This window comes from Arachis hypogaea, chromosome 5 (genome assembly GCF_003086295.3).
Source record: "Arachis hypogaea cultivar Tifrunner chromosome 5, arahy.Tifrunner.gnm2.J5K5, whole genome shotgun sequence".
NCBI lineage: Eukaryota > Viridiplantae > Streptophyta > Magnoliopsida > Fabales > Fabaceae > Arachis > Arachis hypogaea.
In genome coordinates, this window is record NC_092040.1 from 38,737,688 (window position 1) to 38,760,297 (window position 22,610).

General features: G+C 30.9%; 1 protein-coding gene and 1 pseudogene across 1 annotated transcript; both read right to left on the minus strand.

The window, feature by feature from the left end:
• Positions 1-418: 418 nt before the first annotated feature.
• Positions 419-5,508, minus strand: LOC140184690 (uncharacterized). The gene is made up of 5 exons (XM_072237165.1): positions 4,571-5,508; positions 2,785-2,911; positions 2,408-2,692; positions 2,213-2,320; positions 419-1,173 (listed from the first exon to the last, which is right to left on the minus strand). Exons 1-5 carry the CDS (start codon positions 4,696-4,698, stop codon positions 598-600), a joined length of 1,224 nt encoding a protein of 407 aa, XP_072093266.1. The 5' UTR covers positions 4,699-5,508; the 3' UTR covers positions 419-597.
• Positions 5,509-19,062: 13,554 nt separating this feature from the next.
• Positions 19,063-20,644, minus strand: LOC112801335 (cyanidin 3-O-galactoside 2''-O-xylosyltransferase FGGT1-like; annotated as a pseudogene).
• Between the last annotated feature and the right edge of the window lie 1,966 nt (positions 20,645-22,610).

Consider the following 22,610-nt stretch of genomic DNA (forward strand, 5'->3'; position numbering starts at 1 on the left):
GAAATTATTTACCGACGGATTTTTTTTCCGTCGGAAAATTACCGACGGATTTTTACGATTTACCGACGGATTTTTCCTCTGTAAATTCTCTCTCCATTTCTTGAAGGCGACAAACTTACAGACGGATTTTCTGTCTGTAATTACAGGCGGATTTTCAGACCGATTTTCCGTCTGTAATTACAGGCAGATTTTCAGACGGATTTTTCGTCTGTAATTACAGACGGATTTTTCGACGGATTTTCCGTCTGTAATTACAGACGAATTTTCAGACAGATTTTCCGTCTGTAATTTAAGCTTTGGAAAATGATGATTACAGACAGAAAATCCGTCTGTAAGGTAAAATAGAATTTTTTTTTACTTTTTTCTAATTACAAAATAAACTTATTTTCATACAAAATAAATATAAATTTATTACAAATTTTTATCTAATTTATATTTGAATATTTATAATATTTCAAAATATAAACAAATTCATCGTATTATCAAACTAAAAGAAAAGTATTATAAACAAGTAAGTCAATATAATTCAAAACATAAACAAAATGTATTGATCATCAACTATAATTCCTAGTATATTGTTCAACCATACTAAAACTATCAGCTATAGTCTTCAGTGTCATCTTCATCCTCATCATCATCATAGCCCTCATCCGAAGACATTGAGGGTGGCGGCGGTGGCGGTGGTAGTGGAACTGCACTAGAACTACTTGATGCTCTAACCTTCTCATAATAGCTAACATAAGCTTCATTCCATCTCTTCTGTTTCAGCTTTTCCTTCTTGGCCTTTCCAATTGCCCGTTCCAACTTTTCTAATTTCTTTTGAGTCTTTTCCAAAGGAGCCAAGCGTGTATCTAACAACTTACTAATACGCTCATCTGTTTGTTGAGTAACACGCTGAAAAAGCTCTTCATTGAGATTATGAATCTGTTCTCGCAAATCAGGAACAGAATTTTGATTTCTTGGTGCTCTTCCAGATACAGAATTGGCAGAAGTGGTTCCAGACTTGATAGAGCTAGAAAAGAATGACCCTTTTCCGTAAACTCGATTCTTCTTTTGCCCACCACACACTTCCTCCCAAATCAAATCTTCATCAATTGGTTGTAGCTCCATTCCCTGTGCTTGAGCCTCGGCACGTTGAGCCTGAACTTCTGCCAACTTTTTTATAAACTTCTCCTGTTGCACAATGATTATATCAATTATATTATTATTATTAAGACAAATAGCCATGCATATTACTTAATAGAAAACTTTTAGATTTTGCACAAAACTTTTCTAATCAAATTTTATATAAATTCAAACAATAGAAAACTCCAATAATAGTCACAAGCAAAAATGAGGCTGGATTTTCACAAGAAATCTTCACAAACATCCATGATCTTATATAACAAACAGCAAGAACAGTTTAATAGTCCCAAGAATATTGAGCTAAATATTAGTATCAGCATTCTTTATGATATGCTAAAAGCAAAAACAAGATTAATACTACATGATGAAGGAGATTCTGATAATAGGAAGGGGAGACATGAACACCACATGTTATTCATGGACACACTTAAAAATTACTCTACTGCTACTAATCTGCTCATCAGTATGTTTTCTTATTCTCAACAAACTTATCTGTCACATATTAAACCATTCTTCATATCACAAAATGTGGATCTTAACTTTGCAAAGATGAGTAATTTAATCCATGTTGCACAGTTCCAACCTCATGATTTTGAGACAATCTTTGAAGAAGCATGGATTATATTATATACACATTAGGTGATGAGTAATGGGGACATGCCAGATAATAAACTTCAGAGTTTCAAAAACCATTTCACTTTGAATAATTTGATGCAAAAGTTTCACATGTTAGGCAGAGATGGGACAAGCTTACCATATTCCAAGAGAATAATGCATGCTTCACATGCTTTCTACACAAGATTAAGATTGGTGAACTGTATTATCTCTTAAGTTGGTCTATGGAATCAAATTGTAAATAATTGAATAGACCCTATATAAGGAGATGCGTCAAAGGGCTTAGACTACAGAAACTTGGAAGAAAAGAAACCAACTATAAAATCACAAAGCACAAAGCTGAATAATAATAATAATAATAATAATAATGTTGAACATAGTTAGGACCACTAAATACAGTAATGTTAATGCCAGACAGCTAGAAATTAGTTAATAATTTTGACATAGGAGGAGTATTTGTGCTATATCTCACATGAGTGTCTTGAGAGCGCTTGTCCACCCATTTAGACTTGTCACTTTTAAGTGTGTGGGTTTCTTTGAAGACCTCCTCGTGGGTTGGTGTACGGCCCAACTGCTTCTTCTGTTCCACATAAAATACAAAATAAGAAAAATTTTACATAAATAGATGTCTATTAAATAAGATCTAAAGCCACTTAAATTATGTTACCATCCTCTCTATAGTTGAGCTCAATGGAATAGAACCACCGCAATGGACAGAACCACCTAAGAGTGATGCTCGATTCTCTCTTGCTTTTTTTCTTATATTTTTCCATTTCTCATCTGTTTCCCAATACCTTTCCAACACCTTTTTGTAAGCAGGAATTAGCCATTCGTGGGTTGTATCCACACCCTCACGGATATCTGACATCATTTGGCTAAATCGCTTACTTGTCCTATACTTGAAAGCCCTCCAGAAAAACTCATCATCATCATCATCAATAAGAAAGTGGCTCTGCACATACTCATCAAATTGCTATTTATAAGATTCAAATCACATGAACAATATTCAATCCAAAATAATTTTATTCAATCCAACACTTTTACCTTCCACTCCTTAAACCAAAGCTTCTTTGTCGGAAGAGGGACATCTTCAAACTTTTTGTATGGTTTATCATATCGTTTCTTGATGATCTCTGTAATCTTCTGAGAACCAAGAGGGAAAGGTAACCAACTGATAATTTCATAAAGAATTGACAAGTTAGAAAACTAAAAAAAATAGTTTTAAGTCATTAGCACTTTAATTTGAAATTAAAATATAGTAGTAAACACATTTAGATTAGGAGTAGTAAAAGAAGAAGAGTGATTAGTATTGCTTGCTGAAAAAGTAATAAGAGGAATAGGTAATGCAGTATGTAAAAATTGTGTAGAAGAGTAATAAGAGAAATAGGTAATGCAGTATGAGAAATCCACTAGAAGCTGCTATTTTAATTATTGAGAGATCCAAATTTTACCTTGTCAACTAATCTTTCTTTTGTGACAATATTAGGAACCGATGCAGTCTCTGATGGAGGAGATGTACTAGAGCTTCCAAGTGTCTCTGAATCAACTAATAGACTGGAATTGCGAAGCAGAGGAGGAATCGAAATTGGAGGAGGGGGTGGAGGAGGGGGACCCATACATCCTGGAGTAGGCCAACTTGGTGGAGGAAGACCCGTGTAGCCTGGATACGGTCAAAGCTTTTCCATGCCTCCCCATGTGACGGATGGGTCATCATGCCATCATCACGTTGATTTTTTATATGCCACGTCATGTGCGGAGCTGAACTCATTGACGCGTAAAGCCTTCGAAGTCTAGGGATTAAGGGTAAGTAATGCATCCGTTTGAAAGGAACTCTCTTGGACTTACAACCACCATCGGAAATAGGCTTGAATCTAGGTGCTTCACAAAACTTGCAACTAGTTAGAGCAGCATCGTCTTTTCGATACAACATGCAATTGTTTGAGCAACAATCTATTTTGATTGCCTTCAATCCAAGCTTTTGCACTAACTTCTTAGCCTCATAGTAATCCCTAGGTATGGCACTACCCTCAGGAGCAATTTCCCTAATTAAGGTGGCCCACTGCTTAAATGACTCTTGTGATTGGTTTCCCTCAGCCTTAATGCATAGCATTCTAACAGCTATCGATAGTTGAGAGTGCACACAACCTTCCCACAAAGGTTTTTGAGCTGCCTCAAGAAGATCAAAAAAGTTTTTAGCCTCTACATGAGGATCTTCTGGACCAGCAGAATTGAAAACCATTTCATGATACCTTCTGGAGTTGTCTTCCCAGCTAATGTCATACATATCACATTCTTCCACATTTGCACCACTTCCTGAACCACCTTCCCCACAATTATTGAATCTCGTCTGATTAATCCCTATGTCGTCAATCTCTCCATGTTCTGTCCAAATCCAATAATTTGGCATAAACCCCTTTTCCCACAAATGCATCTTAATAATGTTCAGCTCTTTATAATTTGTGCATCTACACTTAACGCATGGGCATCTACACTTTCCTTCCGACTTCACAACATCTAACTTACTAATTGTTTCTATAAACTCCTCAACCTTGTCATAAAACTCAGGTTTAATACCCCCTCTTGTTGGATTCAACCTATCATACATCCACACTCGATGGTGTCAAGACATTTCTTACGAATTCGATATTTTTAGTACCTATAAATCATCCAACACAAGCAACATTTCATCTATCATACAACATCCTATCAATATTTAATCATATCAATATTTTTAATGCAATACAAGCAACAACACAACACAAGTACTATTTCATTTATCATACAATACCCTAGAAATCAATGAAATTTATAACACAATAATTGTACTAACCTTAACTCCAAGCAAAAAGTTGAAGGAATTAGACCAAAAATCTCTGAGCAAACACAAATATGAGAACACAAAATGTTAGATGGACTTGATAACAGGGTAGCACCTGAAACAGGGTAGCGAATATACATTAATTTATGTAATGAAGGAAGAAGAGATATATATGTAGTGAAGGGAGAGGAGATTTAATTATATCTATGCAGAAAACCCATCTCACTTTGGGTGTTTGGCTTTGTGTTTCAATTGTATAAACTAAGTTCTGTCTATCAGCTGAGTAAATTTGAGGATATAATTTTTTAAATATTAATGAACCAAAATTTTTAACATAAATATCAATAAGTTAATATATTTTCTACTATTTTAGTTTTGTTGACTGTTCCAACAAGATTGCAAATAAAAGTTTTTCTTTTTTATTTTACAGATAGTGGCTACAAAAATTAGGTGGCTGCAAAATTAAAGAATAATACATAAAATAATAAATATTTGTATTTTTATGTAAAGTAGTAAATATATAATTTTTTTATTTATTTAAAAAGAAGGCAACTATGACACCAACGTAATTTTATATAAAATTAATAAATTAAAATAATAATGATGATATGATGAAACATGAAAGTAGAGAGTGAAGATGTGTTAAAAGCTTTTTCATGTGCTGAGGTCAGGGGCGTGTGTGGTCCTTAATTTTTGCTTCCTTTCCTTCTCCAATTTGCTATGTCAAAACCCTTTGCTTCTACAATTCATTGTTTCTTAATCACTAAATACAACCATTTATAAATAAAAACTACCATTAAGTAAAGCTAATTATATGTAAATCACACACTCAATAGCACTATTACATCATCTACATAGAAAAAGGGTTATGAAGATAGATCCAATGCAAGCAATGAAGCAACAAAACTTGAACATGTTCAGCCAATTAGAGCTTGATATCTTCATGGTAACTAACAATAAATGTATGCAGAAAAGTTATTAGTTCTGTTATAAATATCCTAACTTCTTATTTCTGTAACAAACTATACAAAGAAAATGGATTAAGCAAATAGAGAATTTTAAGACTTCCTTCAACAAGTAAGCAACCATATTGTTTATAACTACTTACTTCTGAGTCTTGCAAGTATTATCACTGAGTCCACTGATTTTAAACTCAAGATTATTAACCTTGATTCTGAGGTTTTTCAGCACACTTTTTGCCTGAAAGTAAACAAAAAGAAAGCATCACAGTTCAATAAACATAAAAATCAGAACCTTGTTACAATTAAAATAAAGATAGCAATATCACCTTGGTCCAATCAATAAAATCTGGATGCTTCACATTCTGATTCTCACAAAGGAAGTCCAGTACAGGGCCAAGCTTTACAACCATAGTAGTTGACACATCTTTAAAAGAAGATAAGAATAAATGGTGTCAATTAAAAAACACAAGGAAAACAGAATTTTCCATGCATGTACCTTTAAAATCTTACCAAGATAAGGAGGAGTGATGGGTAGTACATAACATACTATCTTTGTGAAGAATGAGTGGACACTTACAGCCAAGGACCAGAGGGACAAAGACACAACATTACCAAATTATTTGGAAAGGATTCATCTGATTGAGGGAAATAGACACTTACAGCTGAGGTTGATCTTACAAGCTATATAGTGGAATCTTCTACTAGTATTAGTGGCTCAAAAGATGGATCGACAACATCAGAATCAACTTGTGACTATGTCAACCCTGCCAAAAATATATATATATAGGCACATCAGCGTTGAGAGACACAAAGCCATGGCTCATTCTTTGAATCCAAAGCAAGCTCAACCTATAGAGGCCCCAAATCACAGCATAAGTTCTAATCTAGCATAAACTTAAAAATTAGACAGCAGGTGCAAAGAGTGTTTCTCAAGCCATCACATGTCCACATTTGCTATTAATTATCTACAATTATTCCATTAAAAATTGAATCATCTAAAAGCTTAATTATTAAAAGGGTTATAATTATAAAATGTTCCAATTTGCTGACCTGATATATATTGTGTTAGTCTATTATGTGTTCTATTTCATCAATGAAAAATTATCACAGTACATAATGGAGCCATATCAATATCCTTACTTTGTAAGATAGTGATGATGAAATAAATACATGCTCAATAATTATATGACACACTCACATTAGTGGCATTACTACCCTATATGCAAAATATGTGTGACATACATTACCCTTTTAAGATTTGGAAATTAAAGATATATAATACACCCGTTTAGCCTTAACAAGAATCCAAAGCCAATGTTCATCAAAAAACATGAAAAGAAAAGAATCCAAAGCCATATAATGAGAGCTAATGAATGATTAGAGGGGGTGCGTTTATTAAAAAATAAATTAAAAAAATCACCTTTTTAATATTTGTAAAAATTTAATGAAATTACCAACTCTTAAAACAAAAACTAAATCATTTTTCGGTATTTTTGAAAAAATAGAATGATTTCTGATTAAATTAAAATTGATTTTCAACTTTTTTCTAAGAATTTTTCATCAGTATTTCACAATTATTACACTGCCAGTTCATCAACTCTAACTACTTGTTTCTCCAACTTAAACTACAAACTCTGACAAGCTTTATTTTCAATGTATGTTTCAAATTATTCAGTATCACTAGAAAGAGTTTTATCCAACTAATATCATTAACTAAAGTTTATCTGGACAATTCATAGAAATAAAAAATAAAAAGAGAAAATTAATAGTTAAAAGAAGCAGAGATGAATGAAAGAGTTTGAAGTACCTTCCAACATCACCAGGCTTGACCAAACTAGAATTAACCCTAAGACATGGAACAGAAGCAGCAGTCTTAATCATTTTAGGAGCCTCTGTAAAAATAATGGAATGAAAGAGTTTGAAGTACCTTCCAACATTTGCTCTTTGTAGTTGATTGTGTTGGAAGAAAGAAGTGTTGTGAAGCTTTGAAAAAACTGAAGATTTAGTAGTAGTAGCAAATGAATAAGGTAAAGCCATGATTAGTTTATGCAGAGTTCTCTTTATTTTCTTCTAAGAACAAAAGGAGTAATTGAAGGGCAGGACAATCTGTTTGGGAGCAAATTAGATATTTGTATGGTTCATATTTGAGAAAGCCACTCAAAAGATAACATAAAAGAATAAAATATTGAAAAATATATATTAAAAATAAAAATGATAAATATTCATTCTTAACAAACGTAGATATACATGTATAATCCCCTGTTGTCACACTGGAAACTGCAGAAATTGATATTTGATGGTTCCTCAAATTGAAATTTAAAAGACAAAAATCATGAAACCATATAAGCACACATAAACACACCTAAGCATGATCAAAATGAACAGCAAAACCCAGCTAGGCATTTTGTGATTCACTCAGTAATAAGCATACATATATTCCAAATCCAACACTAGAGAAATAGGAGCTGTTCACAATATTATGGTGAAATGGGCAGAGCTAATTGAAGAAAATGTGTGACACTTGAGATTAAATGAATGAAACAGGACATGGGTGGACTTATTAATAAAATTAACAGATCCTCCATTTCTCCATTGCCAATTATTTATTCTTTCACACTGTAAGTACTTCAAACCAGTATCAGTCACACTGTTGTAACTTGTAATGATAATTAATATCATGAACTTTTGATCAATTATTTAAATATTTTTCATTAAAGAGAATATGAAATCATTCAAGCCAAGCAAGCCTTTTCATTATAATGATAACATTTGAAAGCCGACTTGCATGCAACAGGAAACAAATTATTAAGAGCATGCTGAGGAAAAACCCAGAACATAGAGCATGCTGAGATTCATCCGATTGAGGGAAATGGACACTTACAGCCGAGGAATCTTCCAAGTGAGGGAGAGCTAACAGCTTCAACAAGTGCAGAAGACAACCTCGAGAACCGGATGGTTGATCTTACAACATCAGAATCAACAACCTCGAGAGAGTAACGAGCAAAAGAAGCGTCAGATGAAGAAAAATACAAAATACAAACGAATAGAAAAGTTAGGGTTTACAATCTACCAGCTGCGCGAAGAGAATCTGACAAAGAAAGCGCTGATCTGGAACGAAAAGAAGCTCGGAATCCGACGGCGACGGATCTTCTACGGTGGCGGTGGAGGCTGTGTCTGTGTAGCGGCTGCGGTGGCTGCGGTGGCTGCGCCGCTGAGGGGCTGCGAGGCTGTGGGGGTTGCGGGGAGCTGCGAGGGCTGATGCGGGGGCTGCGTGGCTGCAGCGGCGGCAGAGACTGCGGTGGCTGTGGGCGGCGGGGTGCAGGGCGAAGAGTTGGAGGGATGAGATTGAATGGATATTTCGGTGAATGGATTGCGGTGGATTTTGATTGCGGTGTGAATGGAGTGTGATAAAACTAGGTTTTCAATATTTTCGACGGATTTCATTTAAATTACAGACGGAAAATCCGTCTGTAATAATTTAATAAAATGTGCGTTTTGTCTATTTAATTACAGATGGAAAATCCGTCTGTAATCATTCTACGAAAAAAAATTTATTTTTTTCGACGGAATTATCGACGGATTCTCTTTTCTGTCTGTAATTTATGTTAATTTATTTTTTTTGTTTTCCGACAAAAAATCCCTCTGAAATTCCCTCTGTATTTCCGTGGGATAAAATCCATCGGAAATTTCCGTCTGTAATAACAAGTTTTCTAGTAGTGATATGACATCAATAGAAAATCAAATAATAGAAGATTTAGCAACAAAAACAACAGCTTATGATAAGATATTATATATAATGATGATTCTATATAAAGAATTTTTTGGAAAAAATATTATAGATCATAGACAAGAAGTCTATAATAAAGAATATCAAGAAGCAAAAAACTATTTAGCTAATATTCAGATATATGATCTATGTAATGTGGAATCTTATATATGCGAATATAGAATACATTATTACAAATTAAAAGAAGAAGATAAAAATCATTATCTTAGTATGTATATAACAAAACTTCTATATCCTGCTAATGAATTTATAATGGGAAGATTTATAAGAGAAATAAATAGAGGGACAATTGAAAATAATTTTGGTGGAGCAACCTCTGCAATAAGAGAGAAAATAAAAGAACGTTGTATGCAAAAAGCAACTCAAAAAAGATTTGCGAATATAATTAGAATTTGTTGTCAGGATAATGAAGAGATACTCCAAAAATATGGTCTTAATAAAAATTTTCAAAGAAAAAGAAAATATCAATTTAGAAAAAGAAAATACTATCCAAACTGGAGAAAAAAGAGGTATTTTAGAAAAAGAAATAACGATAAAAACAAAAGACAAAGAAATGACTATTGCCCGAATAAAAAAGAAAATTGTAAGTGTTGGTATTGTCAAGAAGAAGGACACTATGCAAATGAATGCCCGAAAAAGAAGGATAAAAAGGATCTTACTAAACAAATAGAAATTGCTTAGTCTTGTTTCATGGAACCATTAGAGGAATCTGATGATAACTTAGACTATATTTTTGAATATGTCTCGGAAACAGACTCAGAGATTGAGTAATAATGCCACATTTATTACTATAAAAACAATAGAAAAGTTTATAAATGCTTTCATAGATTCTGGAGCAACACAATGCTTTGCTAGTTCAAATATAAAACTTGATTGGAAAAAATTAAAGAAACCATTAAGAGTTAGAATAGCTAACAAATCAATACATAAAATTGACCAAAAAACAGAGATGGTTGAAATTTTTATTCAAAATTATAGGTTCATTGTTCCATCTATATATATGTTAGATTCTGGAATGGATTTTATCATAGGAAATAACTTTTTAAAGCTATATCATCCATTCATTCAAGAATTAACATATATAGTTTTAAAAGCTCCACACGATTCTTCAATAAATCAAAAATCAAAACGCATAAAAATACCGACTACTACTATAGATAAGATTTTAAAATTTAAAATATTTTCTATATTAGAAACATGTTATTTAAATTTATACTTTCAGATAAATATCTCAAAAAATAATCTTGAAATAAAGATAGAAGAACTTTTAGATGAAATTTGTACTGAAAATCCTTTAGATATTAAAAATACAAATAACGAATTAGTAAGTATTAAATTAAAAGATCCTACAAAAGAGATAAATGTTCCAAATAAAATTCCTTATTCCGCAAGAGATAGAGAAGAGTTTTCATTAGAATGTAGAGATCTTTTGGAAAAAGGAATTATAAGATTAAGTAAAAGACCTCATGCGGCTCCAGCCTTTTATGTCGAAAACAATAATGAAATTAAAAGGGGAAAACGAAGAATGGTTATTAACTATAAGAAGATGAATGAAGCAACTATTGGTGATGCTCATAAACTTCCAAGAAAAGATTCTATTTTAGAAAAAATCAAAGGAGCAACTTGGTTTTTATCTCTTGATGCAAAATCAGGATATTGGCAACTTCGTTTAGACGAAGAAACAAAGAAATTAACTGCTTTTACTTGCCCAACAAAAGAATCAACAAGTGTGTTGCTCTATGAATGGAATGTATTACCATTCGGATTAAAACAAGCCCCAGGTATTTATCAAAGATTTATGGAAGAAAATCTAAAAGAGTTAAATGAATTTGTTTTAGTGTACATTGATGATATACTAATTTTTACAAAACAGGATAAAAAAGATTATCTTCAAAAATTATTAATAGTTTTAGAAAGATGTAAAGAAAAAGGATCAGTTCTTAGCAAAAAGAAAGCAAGAATAGCAAAACAAGAAATAGAGTTTCTTGGATTAATTCTATCCACTCAAGGAAAGCTAAAACTTCAACCAAATGTCCTAGAAAAAGTAAATTTATTTCCTAATAAAATAGAAGATAGAAAACAATTACAAAGATTTTTAGGATGTATAAATTATATTTCTGATCAAGGATTTTTAAAGAATATAATAGAATACACTAAAAGCTTATTTCCAAAAATAAGTACTAAAAAAGAATGAAAATGGGATGAAAAAGACAGTATGCAAATTCAAAGGATTAAAAAATTATGTGAAAAACTTCCACAACTTTATATTCCAGAAGAAAATGACTACTTAATAGTAGAAACAGATGCTTCAGACATAACCTGGTCAGGATGTCTAAAAGCTAAGAAAGCTATAAAAAGTTTGGAACAAGAAAAAGAATCACTAGATTCTAAATATTTCCCAAAGGAATTACTTTGCAGGTATATTTCAGGGAATTTTACTCCAACAGAACAGAGATATACTACTCATGAAAAGAAAACTCTAGCAGCAATTAAATCTCTTAAGAAATGGAAAATTGATTTACTACCCAGAAAATTTACATTAAGGACAGATTCAAGTTACCTAACAGGTTTCATACGATATAATTTAAAAGTTGATTATAATCATGGACGATTGGTAAGATGGCAATTATTTTTGTTACAATATCCAATAAAAATTGAATATATTAAGGGTGACAAAAATGTTATTGCAGATACATTAACAAGAGAATGGAGTTCATCTACAACACATTAGATCAAGAAATTCACAAATATGAGCAAGAGCTCGAAAAATGCAAGCATTGTCAGCAAATAAGGACACAGATCCAATCCCTCAAGAAGGCCATTGAGGCAATGAAATCAACACAACAAGCAAAACCATCAGAGTTCAGCCAGCTAAGCATGGTGGACAAATTAGGTGAAGAAAAAATTTCAGAAAATAAAACGATTGCTGAAATTATTAAAAAATCCACCCAAGATAAAAAATATTATGTAATCTATAATGGCCCCATGAAAGGAGTATATGATGCCTGGGAAAAAGCAGCGCCATTCACACATCAATCAAGGATAATTCATAAAGGAGGATTTTTAACATTAGAAGAGGCAAAGGAATCCTTCAGGGAATATGAAGCTCTTCATCCAGAGCAAACCCTAAAAAGAGCAGATAAAGCTCCAGTTCAAGCCCAGAGAACAGGAATAATAAGAAACATTCCTACAAGGGCAGAGATCAAGGAAAAGAAAAGGGTCTGTAGATCAAATCTCAGAGAAACCCTTAATATAGTCTTGAATTGGACTGAAGAAAAAAGGATAATTTTGGAATATTATCCTGTTGCCAAAGAACAGTTAACAAAGCTGGTTATCTTTCCAGATGCTTCTCCATTTGATACTTATCAGTTTTTCCAGTATGGATTAATTGATACAATTTTAATTTTTAATGATCTAAAAATTATTAGTGAGTTTCCTGCAGGATTCGTCGATGCAGTAAAGAGATTTAAAAATATGATTGACAATGTAAATCCAAGGGATATATCCCTAAAATTTACAAATGGTCAACCTATTTTTAATGAAGAAGAAGAATGCTTGGTTCCAGCACACCAAGTAATATTCATGTCCGTCTTCCCAGGAAATTTTCAACCAATTGATCAGATTCAAGACTTAACAATTTATAGTCATGAAGGAAGGCTAGCCAGCACATTAGCAAGGATCTTTGAAAGAACTCAAAAAATAACGAAGGAATCTCACACAAGGATTAATTATAAAAGTAGAAATAATTTGCTTGTGTCCAGTAAAAGAAATGAAATTGAAGATAGAGAGATGAGACTCTTGGTGGAATTTGAATCAGCATTCTACAACTTATTCGGACTTTTAGAAAAGCTCCTTGAAGGGATAAAGAGGAATCTCTGCTATTTGATAAAAGACAGAGAAGACCACAAGTGCCAGCTATGTGCCTCAGAGTTATCTGAAGAAAGCAATAATAAAACGGAATCAACTCACATGATGAAAGAAGAGGACAATGCATCTGAGGGTCACATGATAAAAGAGGAAGACAGTGCATCTGAAGCATCTCTTAACATTATTGCATAGTGACGTAAGCACTTAGGTCATAAAGCACCAACAATGTAGCTGGTGCAAGATAGCAAACAATGACGTAAGCAATGACGTCATAAGAAGGGTAAGGATGGAAATTGTCCATCAAACCCAACTATTATAAATAGGTTGCTTAGGCAATTGTAGAAGGCATCAGACAATAGAAAGTAGGAGGCTAAGAGTACTCATATGCTAGGAGAGCAAGGAGGAAGCTGCCGAGGCGATTCTATAGTCTGAAGAAGAATTCCCTTAGGGAAAATAGTTCTAAACTCCCCTCTGGAGTTAGTATCTACAATCTCCCCTCTGGAGATAAAAACATCTTATGTAAAATATACTAAATAAAGGAAGTTTTTCTCCAGAAAGGTACATCTTCATCCTAGTCTTTCAATTATGAATTATTTAGAAAATTTAGAATTAACAGAAGAATCTGATTATTATATATTAACTGCTTTATTAGATAATGAAAAACAGGTTGTTCTAAAAATAGAATTAAATCTCAAATCAAATGAAAATTTTAATAAACAAAATCTTTTAAAAGAAGTTTTTAATAGAAAAAATATAATATACTATGGAAAAATTCAACTTGAAGCCCCTATAAAGATAAAAGCCGCCAATGGAGAACTTGAAATAGCTTTGATAAATGATGAAGAATTAAGTAAACAGATTGAGAAAATTAAGGATCAACAAAAAAGATTTAAATTGGATGGATTCATATTAGTACTATACAAGTCTTAATCAAATCTACATATATGAAAGGAATTAATTCACCAATAAGCTTAGCAATCTGTGATAAAAGAATTACTGATGATCCAATAGATCAAATAATTGGAATTGTTCATGGAAACTTGGCAAATGTAAATGTTAAATTCAATGCCCATATTGGATATGCTATACCCTTATCAACTGAAAATCTTGGAAAATCTATAAGTTTGGCTTATAAATTTCACAGAAAGAGTCTAATGGAACAAGACGATTAACCATTTTCAATTACATATGCAATAAATTATGCTTTAACAAATAGCCACCACATTATAATATTTAAAAACAGAGAAAGAATTTATGTCGATGAATTATTTCAGAAAATTGTAAAGACAGAAATACCAAAATATAAAGCTATTGAAAACCCAGTTCTATTATTAAAAGAACCATCAGGAAAATTAGTTTCATCGAATTTTCAAATAAGAGAATCTAAAATTAATAGTCCTTTAAGTTTATCTAAATTAAAGATTAAAAAAGAAAATTCTGAAATAAAAGAATTAACAAAAAAGGTCAAAAAATTAAATGAAACCCTAAACACTAAATTATGACAATAAATAAAGAAAAAATATATGTAACTTATCAAGACAAGAAACAAGAGCTCTTTGAAAGAGAAAATCGGTTGAATTATTTACAGTTTTCTGAAATAAATCAAAGAGCATTTGAAGTTCTAAAAATAATCTATGACAAATTGAAAAGAGAAGTTGAAGAGCTAGAAAAAACGATAGAATCTCTAGAAAATAGTGATGAATCGATGATAGAATTTGCAGAAATTCTGAATAATGAAGCATACGAAAATTGAAAGACCAGAAAATAAAATAAAAAGAAAAAGAGCGAAAAAATTAAAAAATAAAATAAATGAGTATAAAAAGGGAATTAAATAATCTTCAAATCGAAATTAATGACCTTATAATAAAAAGGATAGAAATAAGAATAAATATAAACAAGTTAGAGTTAAACTTAAAAAATTTATAAATGCCTGGAAAACCATATTATAACTTAAAAGAATTAAAGCTGTTGAAAGAAAAAATGGAGAATGAAGTTGAAAAATTAAAAAGATATTTAGAAGCAACAGAAAATGTAGAAATAAAAGAGGTTTTTGAGGATTTGAGAAATTATATTAAAGAAAAAGACAAACAGATAAAATATTTTATATACAATAATCCATGCAAAAAAGAATATTATAAACTAAAATAAGATTGAAAAACTATAAAAATAAAATCAGAATTATAAATAATAGTAATATGGTCAATATTTTTTATTATGAATTGGCAAATTATTATAAACTTATTCGAAGAGTTAATAGAAATTTCGAAAAAGAAATTAAAAGAAAAGACGATTTTAAAAAAATTGGTATCAGAGTCAAGTTAACGATTAAGGGTAACACTTTCTCTCTAAAAGCAACACTTTTAGTGATACGCTTTTAAATCTATAAACAACCACAAAAAACAAAAATCTGTAAAAATGCATGAGGACTTTTACTTAATCTTATAATTCCTTTTTCCAAAAGATCTCTACATTCTAATGAAAACTCTTCTCTATCTCTTGCGGAATAAGGAATTTTATTTGGAACATTTATCTCTTTTGTAGGATCTTTTAATTTAATACTTACTAATTCGTTATTTGTATTTTTAATATCTAAAGGATTTTCAGTACAAATTTTATCCAAAAGTTCTTCTATCTTTATTTCAAGATTATTTTTTGGGATATTTATCTGAAAGTATAAATTTAAATAACATGTTTCTAATATAGAAAATATTTTAAATTTTAAAATCTTATCTATAGTAGTAGTCGGTATTTTTATGCGTTTTGATTTTTGATTTATTGAAGAATCGTGTGGAGCTTTTAAAACTATATATGTTAATTCTTGAATGAATGGATGATATAGCTTTAAAAAGTTATTTCCTATGATAAAATCCATTCCAGAATCTAACATATATATAGATGGAACAATGAACCTATAATTTTGAATAAAAATTTCAACCATCTCTGTTTTTTTGTCAATTTTATGTATTGATTTGTCAGCTATTCTAACTCTTAATGGTTTCTTTAATTTTTTCCAATCAAGTTTTATATTTGAACTAGCAAAGTATTGTGTTGCTCCAGAATCTATGAAAGCATTTATAAACTTTTCTGTTATTTTTATAGTAATAAATGTGGTATTATTACTCAGTCTCTGAGTCTGTTTTCGAGACATATTCAAAAATATAGTCTAAGTTATCATCGGATTCCTCTAATGGTTCCATGAAACAAGACTTAGCAATTTCTATTTGTTTAGTAAGATCCTTTTTATCCTTCTTTTTCGGGCATTCATTTGCATAATGTCCACACTTACAATTTTCTTTTTTATTCGGGTAATAGTCATTTCTTTGTCTTTTGTTTTTATCGTTATCTCTTTTTCTAAAATACCTCTTTTTCTCCAGTTTGGATAGTATTTTCTTTTTCTAAATTGATATTTTCTTTTTCTTTGAAAATTTTTATTAAGACCATATTTTTGGGGTATCTCTTCATTATCCTGACAACAAATTCTAATTATATTCGCAAATCTTTTTTGAGTTGCTTCTTGCATACAACGTTCTTTTCAATTATTGCAGAGGTTGCTCTACCAAAATTATTTTCAATTGTCCCTCTATTTATTTCTCTTATAAATCTTCCCATTATAAATTCATTAGCAGGATATGGAAGTTTTGTTATATACATACTAAGATAATGATTTTTATCTTCTTCTTTTAATTTGTAATAATGTATTCTATATTCGCATATATAAGATTCCACATTACATAGATCATATATCTGAATATTAGCTAAATGGTTTTTTGCTTCTTGATATTCTTTATTATAGACTTCTTGTCTATGATCTATAATATTTTTTTCCAAAAAATTCTTTATATAGAATCATTATTATATATAATATCTTATCATAAGCTATTGTTTTTGTTGCTAAATCTTCTATTATTTGGTTTTCTATTGATGTCATATAATCTCTTATAGTTCCTTTAGTATGAAACCCTGTGTAATTCCAAATATCTCTTCCAGACAATTCACTAAACTTTGAATTAGTAAAAGCTTCTAATAAAAAGGAATTCAACCAATTTTTGAAATTTTCTTTTTCATTTTTTTTACAGTCAAGCATTCTTTCTCCCTCCATTTCCTAGATTTTAGGAACGTATTTTGATGGTATTTTTGTATATTTTGAATCTTTATTTATAAATCCTTTTTTAAAAGCATAATTATCAAAACCTGTTTCCCATTTAAATTGAGATTGATTATCCTTAGATGTTCCAGCTTCATTTTTTACTTGTATTGGAATTGCTGGTTCTTCGTCACTTGAATAATCTAGAATGTATTCTTCATTTTCTATATTTTCAGAATTTACTAATTCTTCTTCTATTTGAAAACCATGTTCCATAATATTATTTTCTTGAGCCATTTTTAATTGTTTAAAAAGCATTGTAACTTCTTCTAATTTTTCTTCAATATTCATAATTTCAATGGTGGTTTTACTTTTAAGTCTGTTATGTTGATTATATTTTAAAATTTTTCTTCTTTGGGATTCTCTTTTTCCTTATTTCTTTGAAATTTTATGGATACTAATATTTCTTCAAGCATATCTACTATAGAATTTAATTGTGGGTTAAAAGTATGATAAAGATGTGGGGAATCATTTCTATGGTAGCATTTTTTAGAAATTCCGTGTGAAAAATAAATTTTTTCAGGTTTTTGAAGTCTTTCAATAAAACTTATAGTAAAATAAAGATTTTGAGAAAAATCATTTTGTATTGATTTTAAGAATTCGGTGTCATTACAATTAACATTGGTTAAAATCATTAATTTTTGATCTATTAATTTTGATAATTTAATTATTTCTTCTCTTAAATCTTCTAATTTACTTTTTTCCATTAGGTGACGCTTTTCTTTGTGAAGAGTTACAGTTTTAAGTGAAAAGTGTGACTTTAAAATATATGATTTATATTTTGCTACGTAAACATATCTTTAAACTTTGATCTGTACCTTATATTTTATTTTTTTTAAGGTCAAATTCCATTCACATAGAAGAATAGAGTACAAATACTAGGTCCAATTAGGCGATCAATATAAGGGTAAAAATATAATTTTTCAATAATGTAAGAAAATAACTTAAATAGAGAATTGGAATAAACAGATAAGAAAAAAAGGGTGGGGTTATATTAATAGTGCTCTCAACATTTTTTCCATTACCACCGAAGCTGTTTTCAAGATTTGCTCCGAGGCGATTGTTCTGTTTTCGAAAATATTCAAGTTGCACGCTTTCTAGAGAGGACTATGGCTACATAGATGACATCGGAATCGGAGTCTGCTCTCATATCCAAGGGACGATGACTCCCTAAATTTTAATTTTTTTTAATAAATTAAAAATAAATTTTGGTTTTGCTTGTTTAAATATTTTATTTTAATTTTCTTATATTAGAAAATTAAATTTTAAACTCTTTCAAAATTTTGTGTTAGCTTCACTCCTGGTCCTGGGTGACATCCGATAAAAACTAGAAAATATATGCTTGTGTTAGTTAGATTTTTATTTGTTTATATTATTAATCATATAAACTGTATTTATTTATAAAGACGAAACACATAGAAACATAAAATTATATTTAGTAAATAAAATATAAATAAAAATATTATATTTAAAAATATTAAATTAATATATTTTATATTTATTTTGATAAAAAAATTATATTTTTATTTTTTATGTCTTGTTCTTAATGTATTGTCTTACTCTATTTTTAGAAATAAACGCAATCATAATGACTATAAAATTATTTATTGGTAATATAACTTTTTTAATCCACCAAAAGAAATTAAAAAATTATAATTTTATTGTTTGTTGTCTTTTTTATTTTTTTTAAAAAAATATAGGTAGACAATAAAAATACTAAACAATGTGAAGAATAGATATATCAGATGTTCATTTCACTAAGTGTACGAATGGTTATTTTAATATTAAAATTTAAGTAGATAATTTAAAAGTATAATGTATTTTTATTTAATTAGTAATTGTTCATATTGTTCAAAATAGTTATTGTTTAACTAACATTTCTTTTTTTTTTTTTCATTTTCACTCTTTTTTTTTTCATTTCTTTTACACACAACTATTGCTCCCACTAGAAGAAAAACACAGAAAATCACAAAAGATCTTGAAGCTTGCGACAAAAACTATCAAGGCAAGAAGTCTCAAAATCTTTGGTTAATAAGAAATTCTTAACCTTGCTATGATTTTCTCTCACCGCTCTTCCAACTTCACTCTCATCATCCATCACAATCTTAACAGCTTTGAACACACTCTCTTTTGTAAACAACCCATCTTCCTCACCTTTCTCAACTTCAATTCCAACCTTCAACTCCATACTCATCCAAAACGTGGCAGCAGCACAATCTGACACGTGTTCACAAGAGCCTCCGTTATGGAAGCTGAACCACAGTGTGTTATGAAGCACCCAACAGAAGGGTGCTCCAAAACCAATTGTTGCTGCACCCATCTACTGTACACAACTCCTCTTTCTTTAAATCCTTCTGGTAATGCTTCTTCAAACCGGTTAGTTCAAGACCAAGCAACAGTTCTTGAAACTGGCTTTGTTGCAAAGGGGTTTCGCTTCCAAAAGCACAATAAACCACTGAACCGGGTTTGAATCGATCAAGCCATGATTTCCATTTCTCTTCTAAAGCAATGTTTGACGGCTCTGGCAAGAGAGGCCCGGAAAGCAAGCATGGCTTCTTGTAAAAATTCTCCAAGAAATCAGTGTACGGACCATCGATTTCTCTGCAACCTTTGAACCCAATTGCATCTGCTAACTCTCTTCCAATTCTGAACCGATCATATATCGGAACACCGCTTCCGAATTCCCATTTCATTGTGGAAGCTACGAAGCGAAGCTCGTGTGCATGAAGCTTCACCGATGAAGCGGGAAACCCTGGTGGAGGTTTCATGAGATCAGATTCCGTTAAATCATTCCCTTGACTCTGTCTCTGTCTTGGTCCTTTATCAAAGTAGGCCATTGCAAACGGATAGAGGATCCAGTATTGCATGGATTTGATGCCGAGTTTTCGAGTTATGTTGATTGTTGGGTAGCCAGTGTTGGAAATCGAAGAACAAGATCTGCGGGTTTAGCTCTTGAAGTTCTCTGTTTGATCCATGGCTGTGGCGATCAGAGGAAAAAGAGAGAAGGGGACGTCAGAAGTAGTTTCAGCTTCACGAGGAAGGCCATGGACGTGAGGAACAGTGATGGGGATGAAGGTTTAGGTGTTGAAGCTTTGAGATTGTTGTTCTCGGGACGAAGAAGGAGATTCTGTGGCCTCTCGAAGTGAAGCAATGGCAAACCATGGAAATATGGCTATGTGTATTGGAGGAGGAGGAGATGCTTCTTCCATGACTGCCATTGACGTGTGTGCTGTGTGTGGATTGCAGACAAGTATATAAAACCAAATTTGGTTTTTGAGTTTCGAGGTGCTTCAACTTTCTCCCAAAATATTAGGTGAGTGTCCAAATATTTGGGGACACTCTCTTGCATCAATAAAGCTAATAAAATATATATCTATACTCAGACCTTGAAGTGATGGGAGCTGGGAGAGGGTCCCCAAATATAAAAAAAAGTTCTAATGGTGATGTATAAACATAATTTGACCAAGAAAGGATAGCATGTATTTTAGATATAGAACATGATTCACACAAGTTCAAAAGTATAGCTTTGGCATATTCAGACTTCCCACATGCATTAAGAACTCTTATAACATTACGTACAGCTGTGTGACCAAGTCTTTTATGTCATAGTTCAATTGGGTTATAATTTTGTTTATTAGATAATAAGGCATATTTAGATGAATAATCAATATTAGGTAAACCAGAATCAGACTTGCAAAGAGTTAGACTAGTAGTAACACATTTAGACACAAGACATAATGAGTTATTATTATTATTATTGAAATTCACATGCTGATCACAATTGTATATAGCTTTGGAATTACGAGAATTAAATTTGGATTTGCAATGATTTAAAGAATGAGTACTAGAGTCAGATTCTAAACATGATGGAGTAATATGATTGTATTTAGAAATAGCAGAATCAGAATTAAGACATAATGGGTGCTTATCAGTTAAATTCACAAATTGAACACAATTATAAATACATTTGGAATTAAGAGAATTCAAGTTAGATTTGTAAGAAATTAAAGAAGTAATGTTCTTGTCAGAATTGCTATTATTGCATTTCACAATTTGGTCTTTATTACAAGAGGCCGCTAAAATAGTTTATTGTCATTTTGTTGTGCACAAGTACTATAATTCACAAAAGAAAATGAAGAATTACAATTATTAGAATTTACAAAAAACAACAAACATTTCTTATCATCATTTTTAGTAGAAACAGATTTTGGAATAGTCAGTTAATCAAGGACATAAATTTCATTGTTAGATTTGCCTTATAGCAGAATGTCCCTGGAATCTTGATCACAAACAATACAGTGTTTAGGCCAAAACTAAAAAAAGACAGGGTTATCTTCGGCAAATCTTGAAACACTTAGAAGATTTTGAATTATTTCATGTAAAAGATTCGACAATTTAAAAGAAACAAGATTATTTTTATCAACTAAAATAGAGAAGCCTTGATTTTGAATAGAGATACCTTTACCATTACCTACAAATAGTTTATCTAAATCTGAGTTGCTTTGTGAGGAGAACAGCAAATTTGAGGCATCATTAGTAAAATGGAAAGATTCTGCTTCACTAACCGAAAAAAGTACCCATTCAAAGCATAACAAATGTGATATAACCACTGTAATTTTTAGGCAATTCATCAATAATTGCTTAAATATGATCATTTTCTTGTAACTCATAACCAATTGCAAAAAGTGAGTCAACTAGATTTCTAATTTTTACCAAATAATCGGTAATAGTACTATTCGTACCCTTAATAAAATCACTGGCTTAGATTGTTACCAACCCTCTTGCATGACTTCACACATGGCACTTACTACGTGTACAGACATCCTCCCAATCAACATTGTTCATTTCTCTTATGTTTGCTAATTCGATCATTCATTTCTATATATACTCATTTATAAATAATATTTTTCAATTAAGAATTAGCGAAACAAAGTTAAGAATTTAAATTATTATTACAGAGAGAAAAAGAAACTACAAATCTACAATCATCAATGCTAAAAGTATATATTATTTTTACTTCGTTTAATCTTTATGATAAAATACTTTGTTATTAAAATGTAATCATTTTATTATCTTAAGTTCCTAACAAAATTTTACATATTTTTTTATGAATTTTGCTAGGTAACAATGGCTTTTGTGAATAATGTGAACAATGAATTTTAAAATTGGTCCAATAAAGTAAAAACACACTACACCTCCAAATTATCCACCTAAATCTTAATATTAGGATAAGCATCTGCATACCTATTGAATTGAACATCCAATATATTCATTGTTCACATTGTTTAGTAT

Excerpts from the sequence above, each read along its gene's own strand:
- LOC140184690 (XM_072237165.1), bottom strand. The coding sequence starts at position 4,698 with ATGTATATTCGCTACCCTGTTTCAGGTGCTACCCTGTTATCAAGTCCA. Across the intron at positions 2,693-2,784 it reads TTTGGTTTAAGGAGTGGAAG|AGCCACTTTCTTATTGATGA; the intron begins GTAAAAGTGTTG and ends GAGTATGTGCAG. Across the intron at positions 2,321-2,407 it reads GCTCAACTATAGAGAGGATG|AAGAAGCAGTTGGGCCGTAC; the intron begins GTAACATAATTT and ends TATGTGGAACAG.